We start from the raw sequence: 20187 nt of genomic DNA on the forward strand, positions 1-20187 counted from the left end.
GGAAATTCCTTCTTCCTCTAAAAGTTGGCCTCTTTTTATAAAGCGTTTAATTTGCGGACAAGGACAGGAAGGGACATAAAGAGTAAGAAGTTACTCTCTGTGGGAGCTGCCTGTTGTACGCTGCGCTCTTAAAAACAATGTGTACATAAAGTCTATAAACATGAACCTGATGTTACTCTTAACAATATAACCAGGGGTTAAATTAGTCCAGGCTGCCAGCTGTTATAGCTGAGGTTTTTGGGAACATCATGTGACAGGAGATAATCATGATGAGGGCAGTGGCCAGTGTGACAGGTGTAGTGGAGATCACATGTCAGCTGTTCAAACATCATTTCTGAAGGTCCGCCTTAGTCAGCTATTTAAATGATGCTGATGCCTGTCAGATCAGCAGATTCCAGTAATCATCTGAGGTATTTGCTTGGCATTGATACAACCTCTAACAGCTTCAAAACGCTAAAAAAATATACAGATTGATTTAAATCGTGAATAACTTGGACAGGTGCTTATAAAAAGGCAGACTTGGAGGACTGGAAGAAAATTTGAAGGTTAGTTTTCAAAATTGGTTGACTCAATTTGTAGTTGTCTTTTCTGGGTTGGCTCAGTGAATTGACGATTATATTAACATATGGCTTTGCTTAAATAAGTTTGTCCGTTGAGACTAGCTCTGTGTAGTTCATCAAATATCTAACAACGTAATTAATTCCATGTGTTACAGCATCCTTAACGACTGCATCTCCTTTGACCTGGAATCAAGATAAGCAACATGTTCCAAGAGTGAGTATCTCCCATTTTTTAACCAACCTGCAATATCTAAACACCAACAATCAAGAACATAAAGCAATTTGTACACAGTAACCTCTCTGAGTTTTTAACACTTCCTCATACTTTGTGCTCTTATGTTGTTGTTTTCCAACCAATTGATACAGGAACAGAGTTCAATTCAAGGTAAGGTGTTGTATATCTCATGGCATACCACAAATCACAACATTTTTAAACCTGGGGTGATAACAGAGATTATATAATCTGTGAATGTACAGTGCTTAACAAATTTATTAGACCACCACCCAAAGTAAGGTTAATGCCACAGCTGCCCTAAATGAACAGCATTGGTAACTACCAAAATCATTTTTTTTGTTTCTGCAGTGGTTAAAGGGATACTTCAACATTTTGGCAAATTTGCCCATTGCCATAATCCCTATATTCTTACTAATAGGTCCGTTACCTTTAGTTGTCGGCGCAAGCTATTTTTCGATCAGCGCTGCTGAGTTAGGAGCTGCTCAGCTAACGCAATCATGTCTTACGGTATTTCTGGCTTTTCCTCATCAAACTCATCAAATACACAATCCAGCAACTCCGAATCGCTCTCATTGACAAGTTGTGACCTGTTCATTCACCACGCTTTGAAATAATAACATATAATTATGTAACATTACAACACATGAAGCAAATAATCCAGGTCTACACCCCTTCTTGCCCACTACGCTCAGCCAGCGAAAGGCGCCTGGTAGTTCCAGCACATCATGCTCCTAAGTCACTAGCTCAACTCTTCTCCTCTGTTGTCCCTAAATGGTGGAATGAATTACCCAACTCCATTCGATCTACAGACTCCCTCTCTACTTTCAAGAAAAGGCTAAAGACCCAGCTCTTCAGAGAACACTTTGCACTTAGCTAGGCAATTCTCTACTGTTGTCCCCAGTAGTAGATTGAGTCTCAGCCAGACTATTCTCCACTGCTGTCCCCAGTGGTTGAATGAGTTTCCCAACTATAGTTAGCTCGCACTGTCCTGCTCTACTTCTGGGATTTCTTTGCCCAGCTCTTTGGGAATGATCCAGCACTTGGTACTTGGTAAATAGTTGTTGTGAAGTCTAATGGATGGCGATTAGTGATCACACATTTTCCTTGATTCATTGTTGCTGTCTAATAACAAAAAAACAAAAAACAAGAAAAAACTCCACAACAACGTATATTTTAGGTACTCTGCCTTAAACTCTACATGGCAGCACTTGCGTCCAATTGGACCTGAAGCACTTGATGGCACTTACTAATGTTGTTTCTTCTTGTCTAGATCGTTGCTTGTGTTGTTCTTGCTCTCAAATGTACGTCGCTTTGGAGAAAAGCGTCTGCTAAATGACATTGTAACATTGAAACAAATACTTGGAACTATTTCTTGAGTAAACCGCTGGGTGGAGTGACACAGTACAGCAGCCATGTCTGGAGTGTTTTTGCTTTTACCTTTAAAATGTCTCCGTCTCATAATGTTTTATGATTATTTCATAGCGTGGTGAACAAGTTTTTGAAAGGTTTCTAAAATATTTATGTTTTCTCGTTTTTATGACAGGTGGTCTAATAAATTTGTTAAGCACTGTATGTGCTATCAGTTTTTGAGACCAGTGTCAGTCAAAATTAAAAATCTGATTAATTGGGAGTGGTTTCTATGGGAGTTCTGCTCAGTGACTCCACAGGTGGAAGCTTAAGCCATTCTTTTATAGCATTGACATAATAAAACCAGTTTAGTGTTGTTGCTTTGTTTTGCTTTGTGGTTTTGTACCAGGTCTTCAATGATCCCATCCATGGTCACATTGAGTTACACCCTCTTCTCGTCAAAATCATCGACACACCTCAGTTCCAGAGACTCCGAAATATTAAGCAGCTTGGAGCAGTTTACTTTGTTTATCCTGGAGCTTCTCACAACCGCTTTGAACACTCCATTGGGTAGGTCTGGAAGTTTAAAGTTTTATGTCTTCAGGTGCAGAGTAATTAGGTGAAAACAGGTTTACAGTGAATCACCTTTTATATACCATGAAGTCAAAGTAAACCTAACATATCTAAGTACAAATCAAATGAATGTTTAATTTCAGTTTGTGGCATCTAATTTTTGTGATTAATTGCTTTGTGACTTTAATGTTATTGTTTTCTGTGGTGTTAAAAGGGTGGCATACCTAGCAGGAGAGCTGGTCAAGGCTCTCCAGACAAGGCAGCTAGAACTCGAAATCAATGAGAAAGACATCCTTTGTGTGCAGATTGCTGGCCTCTGTCATGACTTAGGTGAGAAATGCTTCACTTTCAAATATTACACGAAAACGGTTTAATCTGTACTTTTTTATAAATTACAAAGAAAAAAGGAATAGAAACAACCCTAAAACTAGGACTGCAAGCAGCACTGAAGGGCCCTCGCACCCTGGTCCATTTCGGGATGTCAAAACTGTGGAAGTGTGGGACTAATTGGGTGTTATCACCCGTGCTGTGTGCTGCAGAAGAGCACAGAAAGCATGTTAATCCTCCTAGGACTGTTATCTATCATATAAAATTAGAGAAGAAAAAGGACATACGGTATGTTAGGGATGCTTCTGCTTTCTTACAGTAGGTGACGTACTAGCAAAAACATGTCATACACATGAAAATAAATACACATTTAAATATGTAGTGGGGTAGACCCTAATCAAACATGCGAAATTTGATGCAAATCAGAAGTTTCATCAAAGAGTTACAGTGATTGCCCATGAAATGGCATAACAACTTGCTTGCCAATAGAGAAATGGCCCAATTGTGTCACTTCCTGTTCCCAGTTGGGTGCTCCATCAAGAAAATCAAATTAACCTTTGAATATGAAAATGGGCAGACCCTGATCCTACATGTGAAATTTGAAGACAATCAGATGTTTGGTATAAGACTTCCAAATACTTCCTCTCAAAACGGCGAGATACTAAAATGCACACCATCACTAGTGAGACATCCTTAAAGTTATTTCAGTAATGATATTTATGTACGTATGTATGCAGGATCAATGTGTGATCATTCCTGTGAAGTTTGATGATGACTGACATTAGCATTAAAAGTTACATGGCTTTATTGGTCCATTTTGAAAAGTAGTTTAAGTTTGGACTCTGGTCACCGCCCTGACCTATGGTGAAAAATCACAGCTCACATAACTTTACATCTCCAGGTTGTCTTGTATGAGCAAAAAATTCTGGAGTCAATCAGATGAAATCCCTGAGACTACCTCATTAAAACATAGAAGTTATGAATCGCCCAAAAATGCTAAAATTGGACTTTTTTGACCTAATTTGTTTTTTTTGTAGTGCACTTCCTGTACATTTTAGAGGATGGCTTCAAGAGAGTTTTTAAATCTTATTACGACACATATGTGTACTGATTTTCATGCATTTAGCTCTTACCCAGTCCCCTATCTCACATTTGACGGACTTGCACAGTTCCACCAAATACAAAAAAATTCCACTAGGGGACAATTTTCTGTAAAGTTTTGCGAGTTTGTGAGCATGTCAAAGCCTCCAAATTAGCAATTCATCTGACAGAAAATGACACATACAGATACAGCAGGGTTTTCACAAGCCCCAGGTTGGTGCTCGGACCCTAATAACCCTTCCATCCTAGACAGTGGATGCCCTGTTTCCTCACAAGTTTAGATGAGTTTAACAGAAATCCTCTGTCAGTTATTGTTGATGATAATAAAATAGGCAGAATGAGCTACCACTCTCAAGAAGCTGGTTGGGCATTTAATAGATGTTTCCTTGATTCAGTAGAGGATAAACAAGTTATCCGCTTTATGACTGGAGATGTCTAAGAATGACAAACTGGTATTATCTTTGAACATTTTTTTCATCATTTCACCTGCTGTTTTTATCTACCATTTTTTTCAAGATTTATGGAAACTTTTCTATCATTTCCTAACTTTGGTTTTAACTGCCTTTTAAACATTTTAAAGGTCTAGCACAGTTATGAGGATCACATAGCTTGCATGTACATTCAGAAGTTTTTCTTTTTAGCTTAAACAGGAATAATGGAAATATTTTATAAATGATTTACTTTTTAGTCTTCGGTGCACAGCATTAGTGACTAATGTGTAAATGTATCTATCCATTTTAAGGTCATGGGCCCTTTTCCCATCTGTATGATCAAAAGTTCCTCCCAAAAGCAGGGAGAGGGGAATGGAAGGTAATAACATATTTCTGTTATACATGCTAAAGTGAAAATGTTAGCAGATAATTACGCTTTATTCACATTTTAACATGAAAATAAGGCATCAATTCACATGAAAGAGCTTAACTTCATACTTGCCATAGGAAAATGATCAGTTAAAGTGAAAGCCGTATCAGAAGCTCGACATCTCAGGCATCAGCTGTTGTGCTTAACAACCTCTGCGTTGGGTTTGGATGGTTTTATAACCCTAACAAAGACTTTTGGGATAAAGTAAATATGTCCACAATACATGAGCTGGCATTAAGACACTTATCAAACTTAAATAATTAAAAAGTTATGAGATATTTCCTGTTATAGGCTCAGTCATCCATGTGGTTTTTTTTTTCACATTTATTCTTTTATTCTTATATTTATCTGTGTCTTGCAGCATGAACAAGGCTCAATTGACATGTTCAACCACATGGTGAAAAGTAACAACCTTGAACCAGTGATGGAGGAGCTTGGACTGGAACCTGATGACATTGTATTCATCAAGGAGATGATAAATCCTCCAAATGAAGCACAAGGACAGGAGGTCTGTTCAGTTTGACTTAGGTGTAATATGCCAGCATCCTCATAGCTACAGCAAGGCCACTAATGTTACTCTTCTGTCATCTCTTCAGTGGCAATATAGAGGCAGAAAACAGGACAAGGCCTTCCTCTACGACATTGTGTCCAACAAAAGAAATGGCATTGATGTGGACAAGTTTGACTACTTGGCCAGGTCAGATTTTAACGGTCACTCTGTAATGAAGAAAGCTGAAGCGCTGTTTCATAATTGCACTAAAAGACGTATTATTCTCATTGTTTTAAGAAATGTGCAGCATTTTCTTGAAAAGTAACTCTAATCAATACTTCTGTTTGTCGCATTTTCTTAATCTGTCTTTACTCAGAGATGCCTATCACCTGGGATTCCAGAGCAACTTTGACTACCACCGCTTCATGAAGTTTGCCAGGGTGTGTGACGTTGATGGGAAGAAGCTCATCTGCACCAGAGACAAGGTGCTGCCAATGTTACTTGTGTTTTTAATCAGAAAATAAACACCATTCTTATAATGCCTTTATTTGTGGCTTAACTATGAGCCTAACCTTAACAGGAAGTGCACAACTTGTACGACTTATTCCACACAAGACTCTGCCTCCACAGAAGAGCCTGCCAGCACAAAGTGAATACAATATTAAGTGTTATGTGAGTACTCACGCTCAGACATCAGAACTCTAAAAACATTGAGCTTAGTCTCAGTCTGATGTAGATTTTCTTTGCCTTTGTGATTTTCTTAAATGTTTGGTATGCCCATACAGGATCGCAGATGCTTTTCTCAAAGCAGAGAACGTTCAAGAAATGCAGATCCAAGGCTCAGGGGGCAAAGAGTTCACTCTCTCCACAGCCATAAAAGACATGGAGGCCTACACGAAGCTAACAGGTGTGTGGATTTTTGTGTGCTGTTAACTCAGGGTTGAAATCAGTTTTTGGTCAATTCAGACTACAGGAGGAGTGGGACAATTAGAAAAGGAAAACAATAGAACACCACACCCAATGATCTGAAAGGGAGCTTTGTGTTTGTTCTTGGTTGGTTTTGATTTTTGGCAAAGACTATATGATAGTTTGAGGATTTTCATTTTAATCTAATATTTAGGATGTATATGCTATAAATAAACCCAAATCTGCATAACTGATTTGGATGGAAGGTAGCTAAACAGCTGGCTATTTTTTGAACTACAATTCTGACATATTTCAACACTACTTGGAAATAAACTTTAGATAATGGCCTCGATTTCATGGGTTGAGCTATTGTTGAGCAATTTACTGTTAGCAGTGCATCATCCATTTTTTTCATACACGTTTAAAAGTAATTCAATTAGAACTTTTTGATAGGGATGCACAATATCAAAGACCCAGTTACAAAATTGGAAGATAGAATAAAAACTGAAAATTTGTACCAGCAGATATGAAAAAAGCTAATATTAACAATAGATACAGTGTTTCCCCAATCATTCTATTGGAGGGGGCGCCCTGCCCTGCCCAACCCCACCCCCCTTGAACATCAAATTAATTTCATTTAATTGTTTTTCTATATAGCGCCATTAGTCATTTAAGTACCCTTTCTATAGAACAGGTCTCTACCTGGTCCCTTAATTCCTTGGTTCCCAACCTATGGTCAGTGGGGGGGTGCCAAAGATCTAAAGGGGGGGCGCGAGGCTTTGTCTGCTTTGAGGCTGCCAAAAAAGATGTGCAAATATTGACTAAAATCACTATAAAACAGTTATTAAGTAGTTTATGCAAAGGTCTTTAGATAATAAAAGCATTCGTAGGCCTCTTTTTAGGGTTTTATCAGCGAAACAATTCAAATCTTTGTTAATTTTTGGTGTCAGTGTGTCACTTTTTCTTCTCTCCTGGGTCCTGGGGGGGCTCCGCTTTTCTTAGGTGCATGTAGGGGGGGCTCCAAGGAAAAATGGTTGGGAAACAATGCCTTAATTTAAATAAGCTAAATAGCCCCACGTTATTAACCTTGTTTACATGAACGCATGTCATTTCTGAGTCCCAATTTTCAAGAGGGACCCAACTGCAGTCAAGATGGCCGACATAGGCGTCGCTATACATCCAATCCATGCCAGAAGTCCCAAGTGGAAGTTTCTTCTTCGTGTCGGACTCAGCTGCCAGTGTTTGTCAGTCTTTGTCGTGCCTAAGCCTAACCCTTGGTGCTGGATCTCAAATATATCACCTTCCCCACTGCCTTACCTTGAACCTAACCACTCGGGTTTTAATACCTAAGCCTAACCTTAGACGTATGGACTTCCGGTTGAGACTTCCAGTATGGATTGGATGTATGTCAGCCATCCTGTCTGCATCAAGGTACTCTTGCAGTTTTTCGCTCGTTCTTTCCGACGCTGTGCCCAGAGCTGAGGAAACGTGCACGCTCATTGACCAGAGAGCCCAGCCCCCTCCTCCCCGTGTCAGAGCTGCAGCCACATGTGCACTGGGATGCTTGTGCATGAACCGATGCCCCACTTGTTTTACATCAGAGAAAGTTAAACAAGCGCTGGATTTCGGCGCGAGATTGCAGCAATTGCGCACTTTATTACAACGCAGAAAAGTCCTGCAATTCCCCGTATTTCACGCTGCTTAGTAACAGCCCGGTGGGAAACGTGGTTGAAATTTGCAACAGTATGGCTCATGTCTGCACCAAAACCCTCTTCTCACCTCAGTAGGCTGAAATACGCAGGAGTCCCTCACAGGTGTGTGGGGGCAGGCGTGTCGTGAATATCGGTGGGGATCAGTTCCTCCCCTTTGATGGTTCAATTTGGCTGGGCAACCAGCTCTTGAAAAAGGGTCCTGGTTGTGTCCCTCTATTTGAGAATTATGGATGCCACTGTGCTCTTGAGAACGTTCAGTTTAACAGAACTTTTCTAGCTTTCCCCAGATCTGTGCCTAGCAACAATCCTGCATTACAACCCTGGCTCAGGGGAAGGAACACAAAGGAGCAGATCAAACCAATCAAAGTTTAACAAAGGTAGTTTATCACCAAAACTCCAGTTTAACAATGAAAATGTGAAATGGTGGCTAAAGAAACATGGCTGGTCTGGCTGCAGGCTGAGAGAGAAAGTGAGGAGAAGCTCTGCTTTGGCTTATATAGACTCCCTACAAGCGCAGGTGATCAGAGCCTGATTGTGTAGGCTGAGCAGTGCTATCCATGGAGTCTTTATGTAGAGGCCATGAAGTACCACAGAGGACCAGGAACAAATTAGCCTCAAAGAAAATAAACATTAGTATGGCACATAAAACCCAACACGCATACATTACACCTGTCTCTGAGCTCTGCAGGCAGTTACTTTGACTTCATGACCTGGGGCCTCATGTACAAATGAGGCCCCAGGCACGCCATGTTTCAGATTTTCTACTGAAACATGGCATACGTTCAAATCCAGAAAATGTCGTACACATAAAAATATCCAGATGTATGAATCTGTGCGCACGCAGGAATCCAAGCACATTTCCTTTGTACATCCCAATCAACGTGGAATTTAGTGCACATGTTGGGGTACCCAACTCCTTCCTGTCCATGCCCCATTTAAATACACAAATCATATTTAAATGAGCCCTGCGCCTGAGATCCCTCTCTCTGCACGATCAGAAAATTAGAACAAAAGAATGAGTAAGATGGGAAAAAAAAGAACTTCACAGAAAGCGAATTGGAGACGCTTCTAACTTAAGTGGTGGTGTGCAAAAATGTCCAGAAAAGCATGTTGTCAGCATAAACTGTAAACGCAAGAGGAGTGAGTGGGAGAATGTGTGGGAGGTTGTCAATGCTGTGGGGTCAGAAAAGCGCACAAATGCTGAATTGAAGAAGAGGTGGTCCGACATCAAGGTGAATGTGAAGCGGAGAACAGCAGCCCACCGCCAAAGTTCGGCCAAAACAGGTGAGGGGACAGAAGAACAGAGATTCGCCGCAAAGCAGACAAGTAATTGGATTTACAGTTTCCATTTGTTAATTTTATACACTACTTACATGGATCACACACTGTTGTTGCAAATTAATGCAGAAGTGCACCAGGGAAAAGGTGAGGCTGATGAATAAATTTCACACTTCACGCACAGGGTTATTAAAGCAGCACTATGTAACTTTCGCTTTTTTTGAAGTTTTGGGCGCCGGTGGACAAAAGCGGTTGTGCTTTACCAGAAGGAACACTCAATTACCAATGAGCACCAGCGCGTACTGCCGTAAAGATCCTGATCTCCCGGTCACGTGCATTTGTTTTGGAAGGGAATGAAAGAAGACGGGACTTACTTTCAAAACTACTCTTCTGTCTTTAGCAACTGTTTGCAGGATGGATCAGCGTTTCCACTAGACTTAATTGTCCCCAGTCAAAATGACCAGCAGTCCTCAAGAATTCCGGCCATTTAAAACAACTACCGGACATTTTCTTTAACATTATTTTGCTGCATTAACAGCAGCCAAACGCATAAATCTGGTATTCTGTGATACATTAATACATACAAGTCTGCGCTAAACAGGAGAGAGGACATGTTTTTATTTCCAGACCTGACCCAAAACCGAGACAGTAGAAACCAAGCCAACAGTAAACCTGACTAATTATTACCCCGTTATTAAAAACTGGTAGACACGTGATTAGACACTAGAAACGACTGCACAATGACTTTCTCTTATTTTCTTTGTGTAAGTGGTTTAAAGTATCAAAATAAAGGCTGCGCACTTTTCCTTACACACGCAGTCAGTTACACAATATACGCCCATGTTAAACTCATAAACAACAGTTAGCATCACATTAGCACCGTTAACCTGTTAGCTCATTGGCCACTAAGTTCTTTGTAGCTTAGAGCAGTAAAATACCATCCTCCACTAACAAAAACGAAGCATTCAAACACATAACAAAAGTGCTCTCTAAAAGGTGCAGTGTGTAAAACTGAATATCAACATCTAGAAGTGGGTTCTAGATCGCATTTCTCTGCTGGAAACTGTGGCAACCAGTTGAATTTAATGTGTATCTGTAATGTGAATACAATACTATAACTTAATTTATCCTTTTTTCCCCCTATGTTACCATGGAAACATGTAAAAATCCAAGATGGCGGCATCCATGGAGGGGACCCTCCCTGTGTATGAATTAAAGGTTTATTCTGAGTTGTTTGTTTGTTTTTTCAAAATAGCTATTTCTGAATTTAATTGACTAAACACTTATTTAGATAGACAGTCTTAGAAATGTTTTGCTTTATTTTACCAAGTTTGTTTAGCTAAATGCTACTAACTTTACACACTGCACCTTTAACTGGACACTGCCTTAGAACTCTGTATTTCAAATGAAAAATGAGTCTTACCGTCAGTTGCTAATATCCCGATGATGATATCACTGTAACCTCCATTAAAGCAGTAAATCCAACCATCCTGGTTTATTTGGACTAGTCCCGAAAAGATAAAAGCTCCACAGCCAATCTGGTCCAGTCCTCCTCTCATTAACGGCTTATCCAAGACTACTTCTGCTAATTAGCCAGCATAGGCCTCTCTCTGCTGCTGCATCGGTGTTTCGGATGCTCAGTTGTACCGTTCCCTTTGATTCAGCCTCTTCATTACTCACAGCGATGACATACTCAAAATCCCTCCATACCGCTGATGATATTAAGCCTTTGGTTAACCAGGAAAACCTCACTTAGATTAAAATTCTGCTTTATGCGAAACCTCTGGTCAAACTTTCCCTGCAGAGCATAGGCTGTTGCAGAGTCTCCAGCAGTAATGAGCAGGCGCAGTAGAGAGATAGATTCGCTTTGACTTCATTGTGCATACATAATTAGCCATGTGCTTGCTGTCTGAGGAGATAAACAACCCCAGCACCGCAGGACAGTAGATGTAGTAAGATTAGGCAGCTCTTAGTTTGTATTAACGCATTCTCGCAACATATCTTCTAGGTTACACAAAATATAATATGCAAGTATTCAGTATTTACTTATCTGGTCATTTGCATGTTTTCTGCCGGACATTGTGACCGGTTATATTTTTATCTGCTGGACTTTCGCCCTTTACCAGCCAATGGCCGGCAATTACCGGCTAACGGAAACTCAGGAATGGATAGTGAAGAGGTAATGTATTTATTTTTGGCTAAATGACGATGTGGAAAATCACTAGGTTCAACTTGGTTTTATTACCGTGAAGTCGCCCCTGCCCCCCGTCCTGTTTCAGTGAGATAGTGAATAAACTGATGACGAGATGGCCCTTAGTGATACGAAAAGGCACATTACAAACTCAAGAGTACTGTATATAGATGGTAAGCAATCAACATATACTCACAAGTCCAACAATAACAGGGCCAAATCAGCATCGGTCGGACATCCTTCCTCGTCTTTCAGCTCACGCCAGCGAGTCAACGCCGGGCCAATGTTTATTCTTGTCCGGACATTTATCTTGACTTCCGTCTTTTCAACGAATCGGGAAGGAGGGGGAAGTGACTTATGCCGTAAAGCAGTCAAAGCAGTAGAAATGTGTAGTTTTTTAGTGTGGAAGGGTTCCTACCATCCACCTCGGAGTTACATTGTGCCAGTGAAGGCGATACAGACCCCCCCAGACCATGACAGAGGTGTCATTCAACCTGTTGTAAGGTGATGTACCATCACAATGACTCTCGAAATATTATATTAAGGTGGAAAAACTACATAGTGCTGCTTTAACATGAGTATTTTGCACACAGAGATAACCAGGGGCTTGTTGGAAAGATCTGAAGCTGTACTTTAACCAGCGAAAAACATCAAGTCAGTCACTAACTTTAACCACTGACTAGTAATGATGCTGTAAAGATGGGAGAGTATTTAGGGGCGCACATGCTCAATGCGCAATCAGGGGGATTAATATTCGGACAATTACACAAATAAATGTACTCACCAAGAAGCCCCCCATCGGGCACAGGACCAGCGTGTACTCTCTTCCCAACCATGCTGCCACTCAGAATGTATGTATCCTCATGCAGATTAGGACAGAAACTCTTCAACCTTTAAAAAACATATTAATATTGACAAAAGATCACACAGGCATAGAGACAACAGGAGGCCTGCTGGTCATTAGCTTAGACACAACAACTCATTAGCTGCATACAACAACTAACCCTTTCCCTTAACTATCACATAAACATGCCGGTGGGGTGGGTTCTTTCGAAGAAAGCTTTCCATGTTGCTCTTAGCGCTAACTGTAATGAAGAAATGTGTTGGTCTGGTTAAGGCCAAGCTAATGTTCATATACAAGTACAACAAGTAAGCCTTTCCCACTTTAACTATCACACTCACGCTGAAAGCTTTTAGTGTTGTTGTCTTCACTTGTTTTAACTAGAAAAGCTCTCGGAGAGTGCAGACCTCCGCCATTAGCCCTATCTCCCAATAGTAAAGAATCCTTTTAAAACTTCCTTGATCCAGACAGTGATCCGGATCACTCCCAAAATCTAATCAGTTCTTCCTTATGCCATTTCTGACATTTCATCAAAATCAATCCATAACTTTTTGAGTTATGTAGCTAACAAACTAAACCCTGCCGATCACATAACCTCCTTGGTGGAGGTAATAAAGAAATGTCCAGTTTTGACTAAGTGCTGCTGTGACTTAGTCAGAGCTAATCGCTACACGAGCAGTCAGCATACACAAGCATTGATACAAGTTACCCTTTCCCTCTCAACTATCACAGTCATTCCAAAGCAGGTCAGAAGAGAAGTGACAACATCTTTCCCAACATGAAAAGCTTTTTATTCTTTGTCATACATAAATGTGGCCCAGTTCTGGTGAAACAGAGGCTAAAGCTATATCTGAGTATTTAGAGCAGTGGAGGCAGCCATTAGAGGGCTTTCAGCACAAGTAAACCCCGCCCATAGCGTAACTCTATATATGGCTCTAATTAACACAGTGGAGGCAGCCATTAGAGTCAGCATTCAGTACAAGCAAATGCAACTCTGTATTATATGGCTTATACAAAAGGATCACTCAGTCAGTCAGTCAGTCAGACAGTCAGTAAATGGACAGAGCCATATGTAGGGCTGACCTCAGTGGTGAGCCAAAAAATACATTTTGGATTTTACATATCACAAAGAGATTTCCCTATTTTTCCATCAATGAATGTCTTTGATTGAGAAGGATTGCTTTTTATCATTTATGTCAGAATCAAATGGGTTTTCTTTGTCTTGTTTTATGGCTGTTTATAGAACAGTCACAATATGAGAAACAGATAAATTCAAGTAAAAGACAGAGTTTTCCTCACAATGAAAAAAACTAGATACATTGGAATTGGAATCGGCTTAACTGAGTTTCGAAAAACAGGCATATCGAATATCAGCAAAATTCCAATATTGTGCATCCCTGTCTGTTAACTGATAACATACAAATAAACATGCCAAGTCTAAGAAACAAATCAAGTGTGTTTGAATTAAAGCAACACATTTTTGTGTCAATAATCTTCTGCTTATCATTTAGACCATGTGTTTGAGCAAATACTCAACTCTACTTCCGAGGAACTTGGTGAGGCAAGGGAAATTCTGCAAAAAATCATCACTCGAGACTTTCCAAAGTGTGTTGGAGAGATAAGGCTACAGGAACCCTTCCAGGAGGATGAAGTATGTCATTTTGTGTCTATCTTTTATTACTTTCATGTAAAAAAAACTTACCCTGGTTTTGCTTTGCTGATAAACCTATATTATGCATCCTAAAAGTCAACTCCATCTTAACTCTGTCAGTGCAATTTTAAGGATGACTATGAACTGAATTCACACAAGCTTTTCTAGGTGGTTTACAATATCAACTCAAATTGAAAAAGAAAAGTCAATCTATTCTTCTTCACTGTACTCAGAATTTTGACTCCTTTGTCGAGGCCAAAACTAAGGAATGGCAAGCACGACTAGCTGAACCCATACCTGAGGAACCTGATGAGCTGACAGCAGATGACTTTGTAATCCTGGTAAGTGTGGACCTCCTCTTGACAAATCTTGGATTTTTCTGATCTTTTGATGTATTAGATGATGCAAAATCTGTGCTGGCACACAAAATTTCACTCTTTTATTTCACTTTTTAGGGCAATACCATGGACTATGGCAATAACACTGAGGACCCAGTCAACAATATGTATTTCTACAGCAAATACAATCCAAACGTGGCACGTGAGATATCTGCCGACCAGGTCAGAACTAAATGTCAATGACATTTGTCTTTTAAACTCAACTCTTTACTTGTGTTTTTAATTTGTTGGATATAATTGTTTGATGGATTGTGTTATGCCACTACCTTCAAATCAAGGCTTCTATAATTTTTTACAGAGATCCAGGATTCGCACAACCATCTTTTCTGAGCATCTGATCAGGGTCTACTGTAGGAGGACTGATGAGAATAGTGTGCTGGCTGCCAGAGAACACTTTGCCCGACTCGATGTGGTAACAAAAGAATCTTGGGTGTTTCTTTAAACCTCAGTTCCCAACCTGGCGTCTGGAACCCCCTCAGGGGACACCAGAGATCTCAGGGGGGCGTGAGGCTCTGTCTGCCCTGAGGTCATTAGGGCCTGAGCACCAAACCGGTGCGAGGATCTATTTGTAATTCAAATGATTGAGCATTAAATTGGAGATTTAAAAATCTAAACATTAGTATAAGTCCTAAATTTTGGCATGTGCATCAAGCCTAATGAAAAATTTGATAATTTATGGGACTCCAGAAAAACTTTGGGGAATTGCCTCGATAGCACCTCTTAAAAGTTTTCAAAGTTAAAGACACCTCCTTTGACTTTGTCCAATATCTGAAATTTTCTGTGTTGATGCTGCTTGGAAGGATAAACAAAAAGTCTCTTGGGTCCCTCTCCCATCTCCCTCAGGAAATCCGTTATTTTGAAGGAATTAGCAAATTTGCCAGCTAGACTAGCTGGCTAGCTAAAGCAGATTAACCACCAGAACGATGCAAAACCAGCCTAACGTCATTTAAATGTTAAATTTGAGCCATCCAACTTTCTAAATAAACAACAGAAGAAAGAAACTGACTTACTTGTGGTGTAGGAGCTTCAGGTAAACTTGCTGTCACGTATGGTCACAGTGGACTACTCCTGAATGGTGTCCGCCGATTGCCGCTCTATCCTCGGTATGCAAATGAGATGTAAATCAGGTCATCCTTGTCACCTCCCCTTTATACCCCTCCCCCATGCCAAAAGAGTGATAGAGAAACAAAACTGTAAATCAGGAATCTAAAAAAGAAGAAATATCATTGAACAAGGAAACGTCATCGAAAAAAAACCTCCTTGAAAAATGTAGTCATTGAAAAAAGGAGTGACTCAGTGAGAATTAAAAAAGGCTATTCCATCCTCTCCCCTGCAAATTCTAGAGGTAGTCTCTAATAAACTCTGCTCCATGGGGGAGAGTGTTGTCATCTTGGAGGATAGAGTTCTTGCTGACAGGGTTTTGTCTTCTTGGGACGCCCACTTCACTTGGACTAGGGCTCACTCCAAACAACGCCACATCTTGGTTTTGCGGAACATCAGCTTGAAGTTGCTCTATCACATGGGCCCTATCCAGATCAGTCAAACGTGACATGCCTATTCTTGGAGCAGATATCTACTGACCACTGTAGGAGGGCCCATGCTCACAGGTGCTGCCAATCAGGCACCTAATTGGCAGCGCCTGGGGGTACCAGAGGCTAAAAACAAGAGTCAATAGCAACAGCAAAATAAGTTGTTTGGCATTGGCAGAGAAGATTCAGCAAAATTTTCGTGGGCGCAACCCACATACTCAGCTCTGCTGCTCATCCCACAAATGCACAATCCTTACAAATGTGGCATCATTTAAAGGGGAAATAAACAGGCTTTCCAATGGTATAAGATTTATTGCCAATAAGCATTGTTACAACAAAGAAACAATCTACCAAACACAAATGTCCTTACTTCATGTGCTTAGTTTATATGTTTATAGTGTTTACTTATTGGATGATCAGATTTGAGCAAAAAATGTTGGTGAAGGTTCAAAAAATAAACGTTTAAAATTCTCAATTTAAAAAAAGCAAGCTGTCTTGAAATAGATCCTAGTCCAGGGCTAAAAACTCCAAATTCCTTTTTTTGTTTTTTTTTTGTTTTTTTTTTGTGTTTTTTTTTTTTTTTTCCTGACAAATGTATCTTCTCTGACACCAGGAGTTTCAAAATAGTTTAGCTGAAACTCTGAGGTTGTCTGATTAAGTTAATGATGTATGTCACTTGATGGTGGCTTCAAAAAAAATTATTTTTATTTCTATTGCAGCTGAGTTAGGCCTCTGGTCGAAGTTTTTCAGAATTAAAACATAACTGTAAAAGACACCAACAAGTTAAACACTTTAAACACTTCTTGGACCCATGAGCTACAGGCTAATATAACTTAGTCTTACAAATTTAATTACAGTACCTCTTTGACTATATATTTATGCCAACAAAGCATATTTGTTATGGTGCCAACAACTGGTAGTAAACAATCCTCCATGCATGATTTCCTCATTCACTCAACATCAAAATCTAACTCTGTGCTTTCACTTAATGCTGCCTCTAAAAGACAAGAATTGATGGCTGTTTCACAGTTCAGTTTCAGACAGACATCACTGCAACTGGCTATTGTGTCTGACAAAGCCACAAGCCAGAATATACTGAGAGCCGACGTGCGCAGAGGTGCGAGGGCCTGTTCAGTGCTGCTTGCAGCCCTAGTTAAAATTAGGCTTGCACATATTAACAGAAATCATGGTATAATACTTAGAAATAATTCGTGCAATGGTTTTTAGGTAAAATAATTTATGTTTGGGGGGGGGGGCAGTGTTTGAGGGCATCATATCAGAGTCTACTTGGGGCCTCACTTTGGCCAGGGGCAGCCCTGGTGTTGGTCCTGGGGGGCTCAAGTTGTCTGTGTGGAGCCACCGTTTGAATATTCCTTCATCAGGTAAGGCAGCAGTGGATAGGCAGGGTCACCAAGAAGAAAAATTGGTATGGGCTCCTCATTGTCCACAATCTGTTTTTTCAGGGCAGGGATCTTACCGGTGCTGAAATATGAGTTGATCTTAGAATTGGCAAAGATCTGTGCATTGAGCACACTCCCAGGCCACTTTATTACAACATCAGTAAATCTGTACCTGTAATCACAGACGGCATGCACGTTAAGGGAATGTTTCCCTTTCCTGTTGATGCAGTCCATGGAGTTAGTAGTTAAAAAAAAAAAAAAAAAAAAAAAAGATTGAGAAGCAGATCCACAAGACCACGCTGAAAGTTTCAAGATTTGCTCGAGATTTGCACCCCCTAATATTTCCTTTTCTGTATGATAATGAATGTGCTTTAGTCAGACGACAGCACTAATGTTACCCAAAAGGCACGTGAGATGATTAGTAGATTATTATGTGACAACAAAAGGAAAGCACAGAGACCACTCACTTGTGCTTCTACTTTTGTCAAAATTTCAAATAAAACACATTAATATGAGACCAAATAATTTATTTTAAATCAGTCAGCTGAGTGGAGTCCTTCAGTTTGGGATTAAACTTTCTGCTGAGGAAATCAATTCATCAGATATTACTAACCATTACACAAATCACAACTGTTTGAGACAGCACATATGTGTTATCAGACACAACTGTGTTCTTTACACTCTTCTACAACAAAACTGAATCATATCAGGCTGTTTATACTGTTTATTTTTTCTCCAAATTTCTGTGTTTAATGACATTCATCTATACTGAGCTTTAACAAAAAGCAATGTCTTAGATTCATCACAACAGAAAACAGCATAAAACTGTAACTTTGACTTATTGTGAGCTGTTTTGTCCCTCTTACTCTCCTCTATACTTGTCAGGATTGTAGGCTAGGTCCATGTTGCCCCCATGCTTTTGCTTATAGTTGTGATGAAACTAAATTGTCCCAACCACGCCAGGGCCATAGAACAGCACCTGGTGAGGATGCACCTTTATCTGTGCTGGTTATACATTGTTTCGGTTGATTTGCCACTTTAGCCTGACACAGCCCACGTACAACTCAGCAGCCTATCAGTTTTCCAATGCACTACTATGATTCACTGACAAGCACACTGGACTTGACCTGATAAAAACACAGTACAGTAATAATACAATGCTTTTTTTCAGAGCCTTAGAATAATATTGTTGCTCCTGCTCAAATTCTAGGACTTCTAGTAGCTCACAATTTAAGTCATTTCTGATGGTAAAAATTAAGGATGCTAAGTCCTTTATTAAATGTGATCTTTTCTACTTGCATTTCTCTCTCATCTAAACTATATCAATAACTTGAAAACTGAAGCACTTTGTCTTTAACAGGCTGATGAAGTTGCTGAAGCGCAGAGGCTTGAAAAGGAGAGTACTTCATCTGAAGATTGAGAAAATAATGATGAGGAGTGAAAGCTGAAAGTGCATCCTGATACTGGTTCATCATAAAGTACTTGGATTTTTTTTCCTCCAAACAGAAATGATTTACCATTTTGAATGAGCATGAATAATTTTATTGTGTATTGTGTTATATTGTACACTCATCAGACTGTGTACTCATGTTTTAGAGCTATTATCAAAGTCATATGGTATCTCTATTATCGTTTAATTTCAAAAAATACACTTCATCATTTGTGCATCTACTTAAATACAAGTTTCAACAAAATGTATACATTACTAGGACAGTCATTAACAATCTGTCCATTGATGGAAAGTCACAATGAGACCACATCAATTGACCATTAATTTAAGGAGTTATGCTTCCATTCACAAAAAAATTTAGGGTGATTTTATCAAAAATCTGATATTGAAATGAAAGACTATATTTTCTTTAAAACCTTTTTTAGACACCAAAATGTTATCGAAATCCAACAATCATTGTCTCAGTCTGAATAGATATACTGCTTTTTCTTTTTTTTAAACTGGTTCAGGTTTTGATCACATTTATGTTTTTTTAATATATGTTGTGGGTATTCATTTTGGTCAGGAAAAGCTGTAAAGCACTTCAAACATGTTTGTAATGGTGTGGATGTTTAACTTGTGGTTATAGGGATTTAAATTATTCAATGGTGTTTGGTTTTTTTTATGTTAGTTTGATGACGGGGAAGATTGGATTATTACCTTTGGGTGATGTTTAAATATTTTGTTGGTGGTGGTTATTACATATAGCTCTATCTACATAATATACCTTGCCACTTTCAACTCATGATTTTTTATTTGTTTGAAAATGTCTCTGATATGTGTGGCGACTTTTGGTGAGTTTCCGATGACTCCTCCTTTTTAAATCAACTCCTGTCACACACTTTGAATGAACATACTGATCTGAAATGGGAATCAAACAATAGCTTTCTTTCTGTAATAGTAAACAACCATGATTGTCCTAAAATAATCAGTTTAAATGTAATAGTGGCAAACTTTGAGTGTCTCTCCAGTTGTTTTAAACCTGTTGATTGTGTTAAGCATCTTAAATTGGTAAAACTGAAAAGTGTATTCCTGTTGTGATGGGTTTATATTAGATAATATCTGCTTTATTCAAATAAACATCTGTGGAAATCATGTTTTAGATGTAAAATGACTGCACTATTTATACTTTCAAGTTAAAATCCTAAGCTTCAGAATAAAGATACACCATAAAATCCCCACACACACATTTAGCAGTCAAACAGCGACGGGTCGCTTTACTTAGAGCTGACTAACCACTTAACTTGGGTAAATAATTCATTCTGTGTTTGAAACATCTAAGGGTTGAGTGATACTGG

At 39.4% G+C, this 20187-nt stretch overlaps 1 protein-coding gene across 1 annotated transcript; it reads left to right on the forward strand.

Moving 5' to 3' along the window:
• The first annotated feature begins 403 nt into the window (after window positions 1-403).
• LOC121517561 (deoxynucleoside triphosphate triphosphohydrolase SAMHD1-like) lies at window positions 404-19869 on the forward strand. The gene is made up of 16 exons (XM_041799426.1): window positions 404-545; window positions 716-774; window positions 927-945; window positions 2552-2712; window positions 2930-3045; window positions 4886-4953; window positions 5366-5512; window positions 5601-5701; window positions 5871-5979; window positions 6075-6166; window positions 6280-6401; window positions 13934-14073; window positions 14307-14414; window positions 14529-14633; window positions 14770-14883; window positions 18761-19869. Exons 2-16 carry the CDS (start codon window positions 764-766, stop codon window positions 18818-18820), a joined length of 1473 nt encoding a protein of 490 aa, XP_041655360.1. The 5' UTR covers window positions 404-545; window positions 716-763; the 3' UTR covers window positions 18821-19869.
• The last annotated feature ends 318 nt before the right edge of the window (window positions 19870-20187 follow it).

The sequence above is a fragment of the Cheilinus undulatus genome, linkage group 11 (assembly GCF_018320785.1).
Source record: "Cheilinus undulatus linkage group 11, ASM1832078v1, whole genome shotgun sequence".
NCBI classification, from domain to species: Eukaryota; Metazoa; Chordata; class Actinopteri; order Labriformes; family Labridae; genus Cheilinus; species Cheilinus undulatus.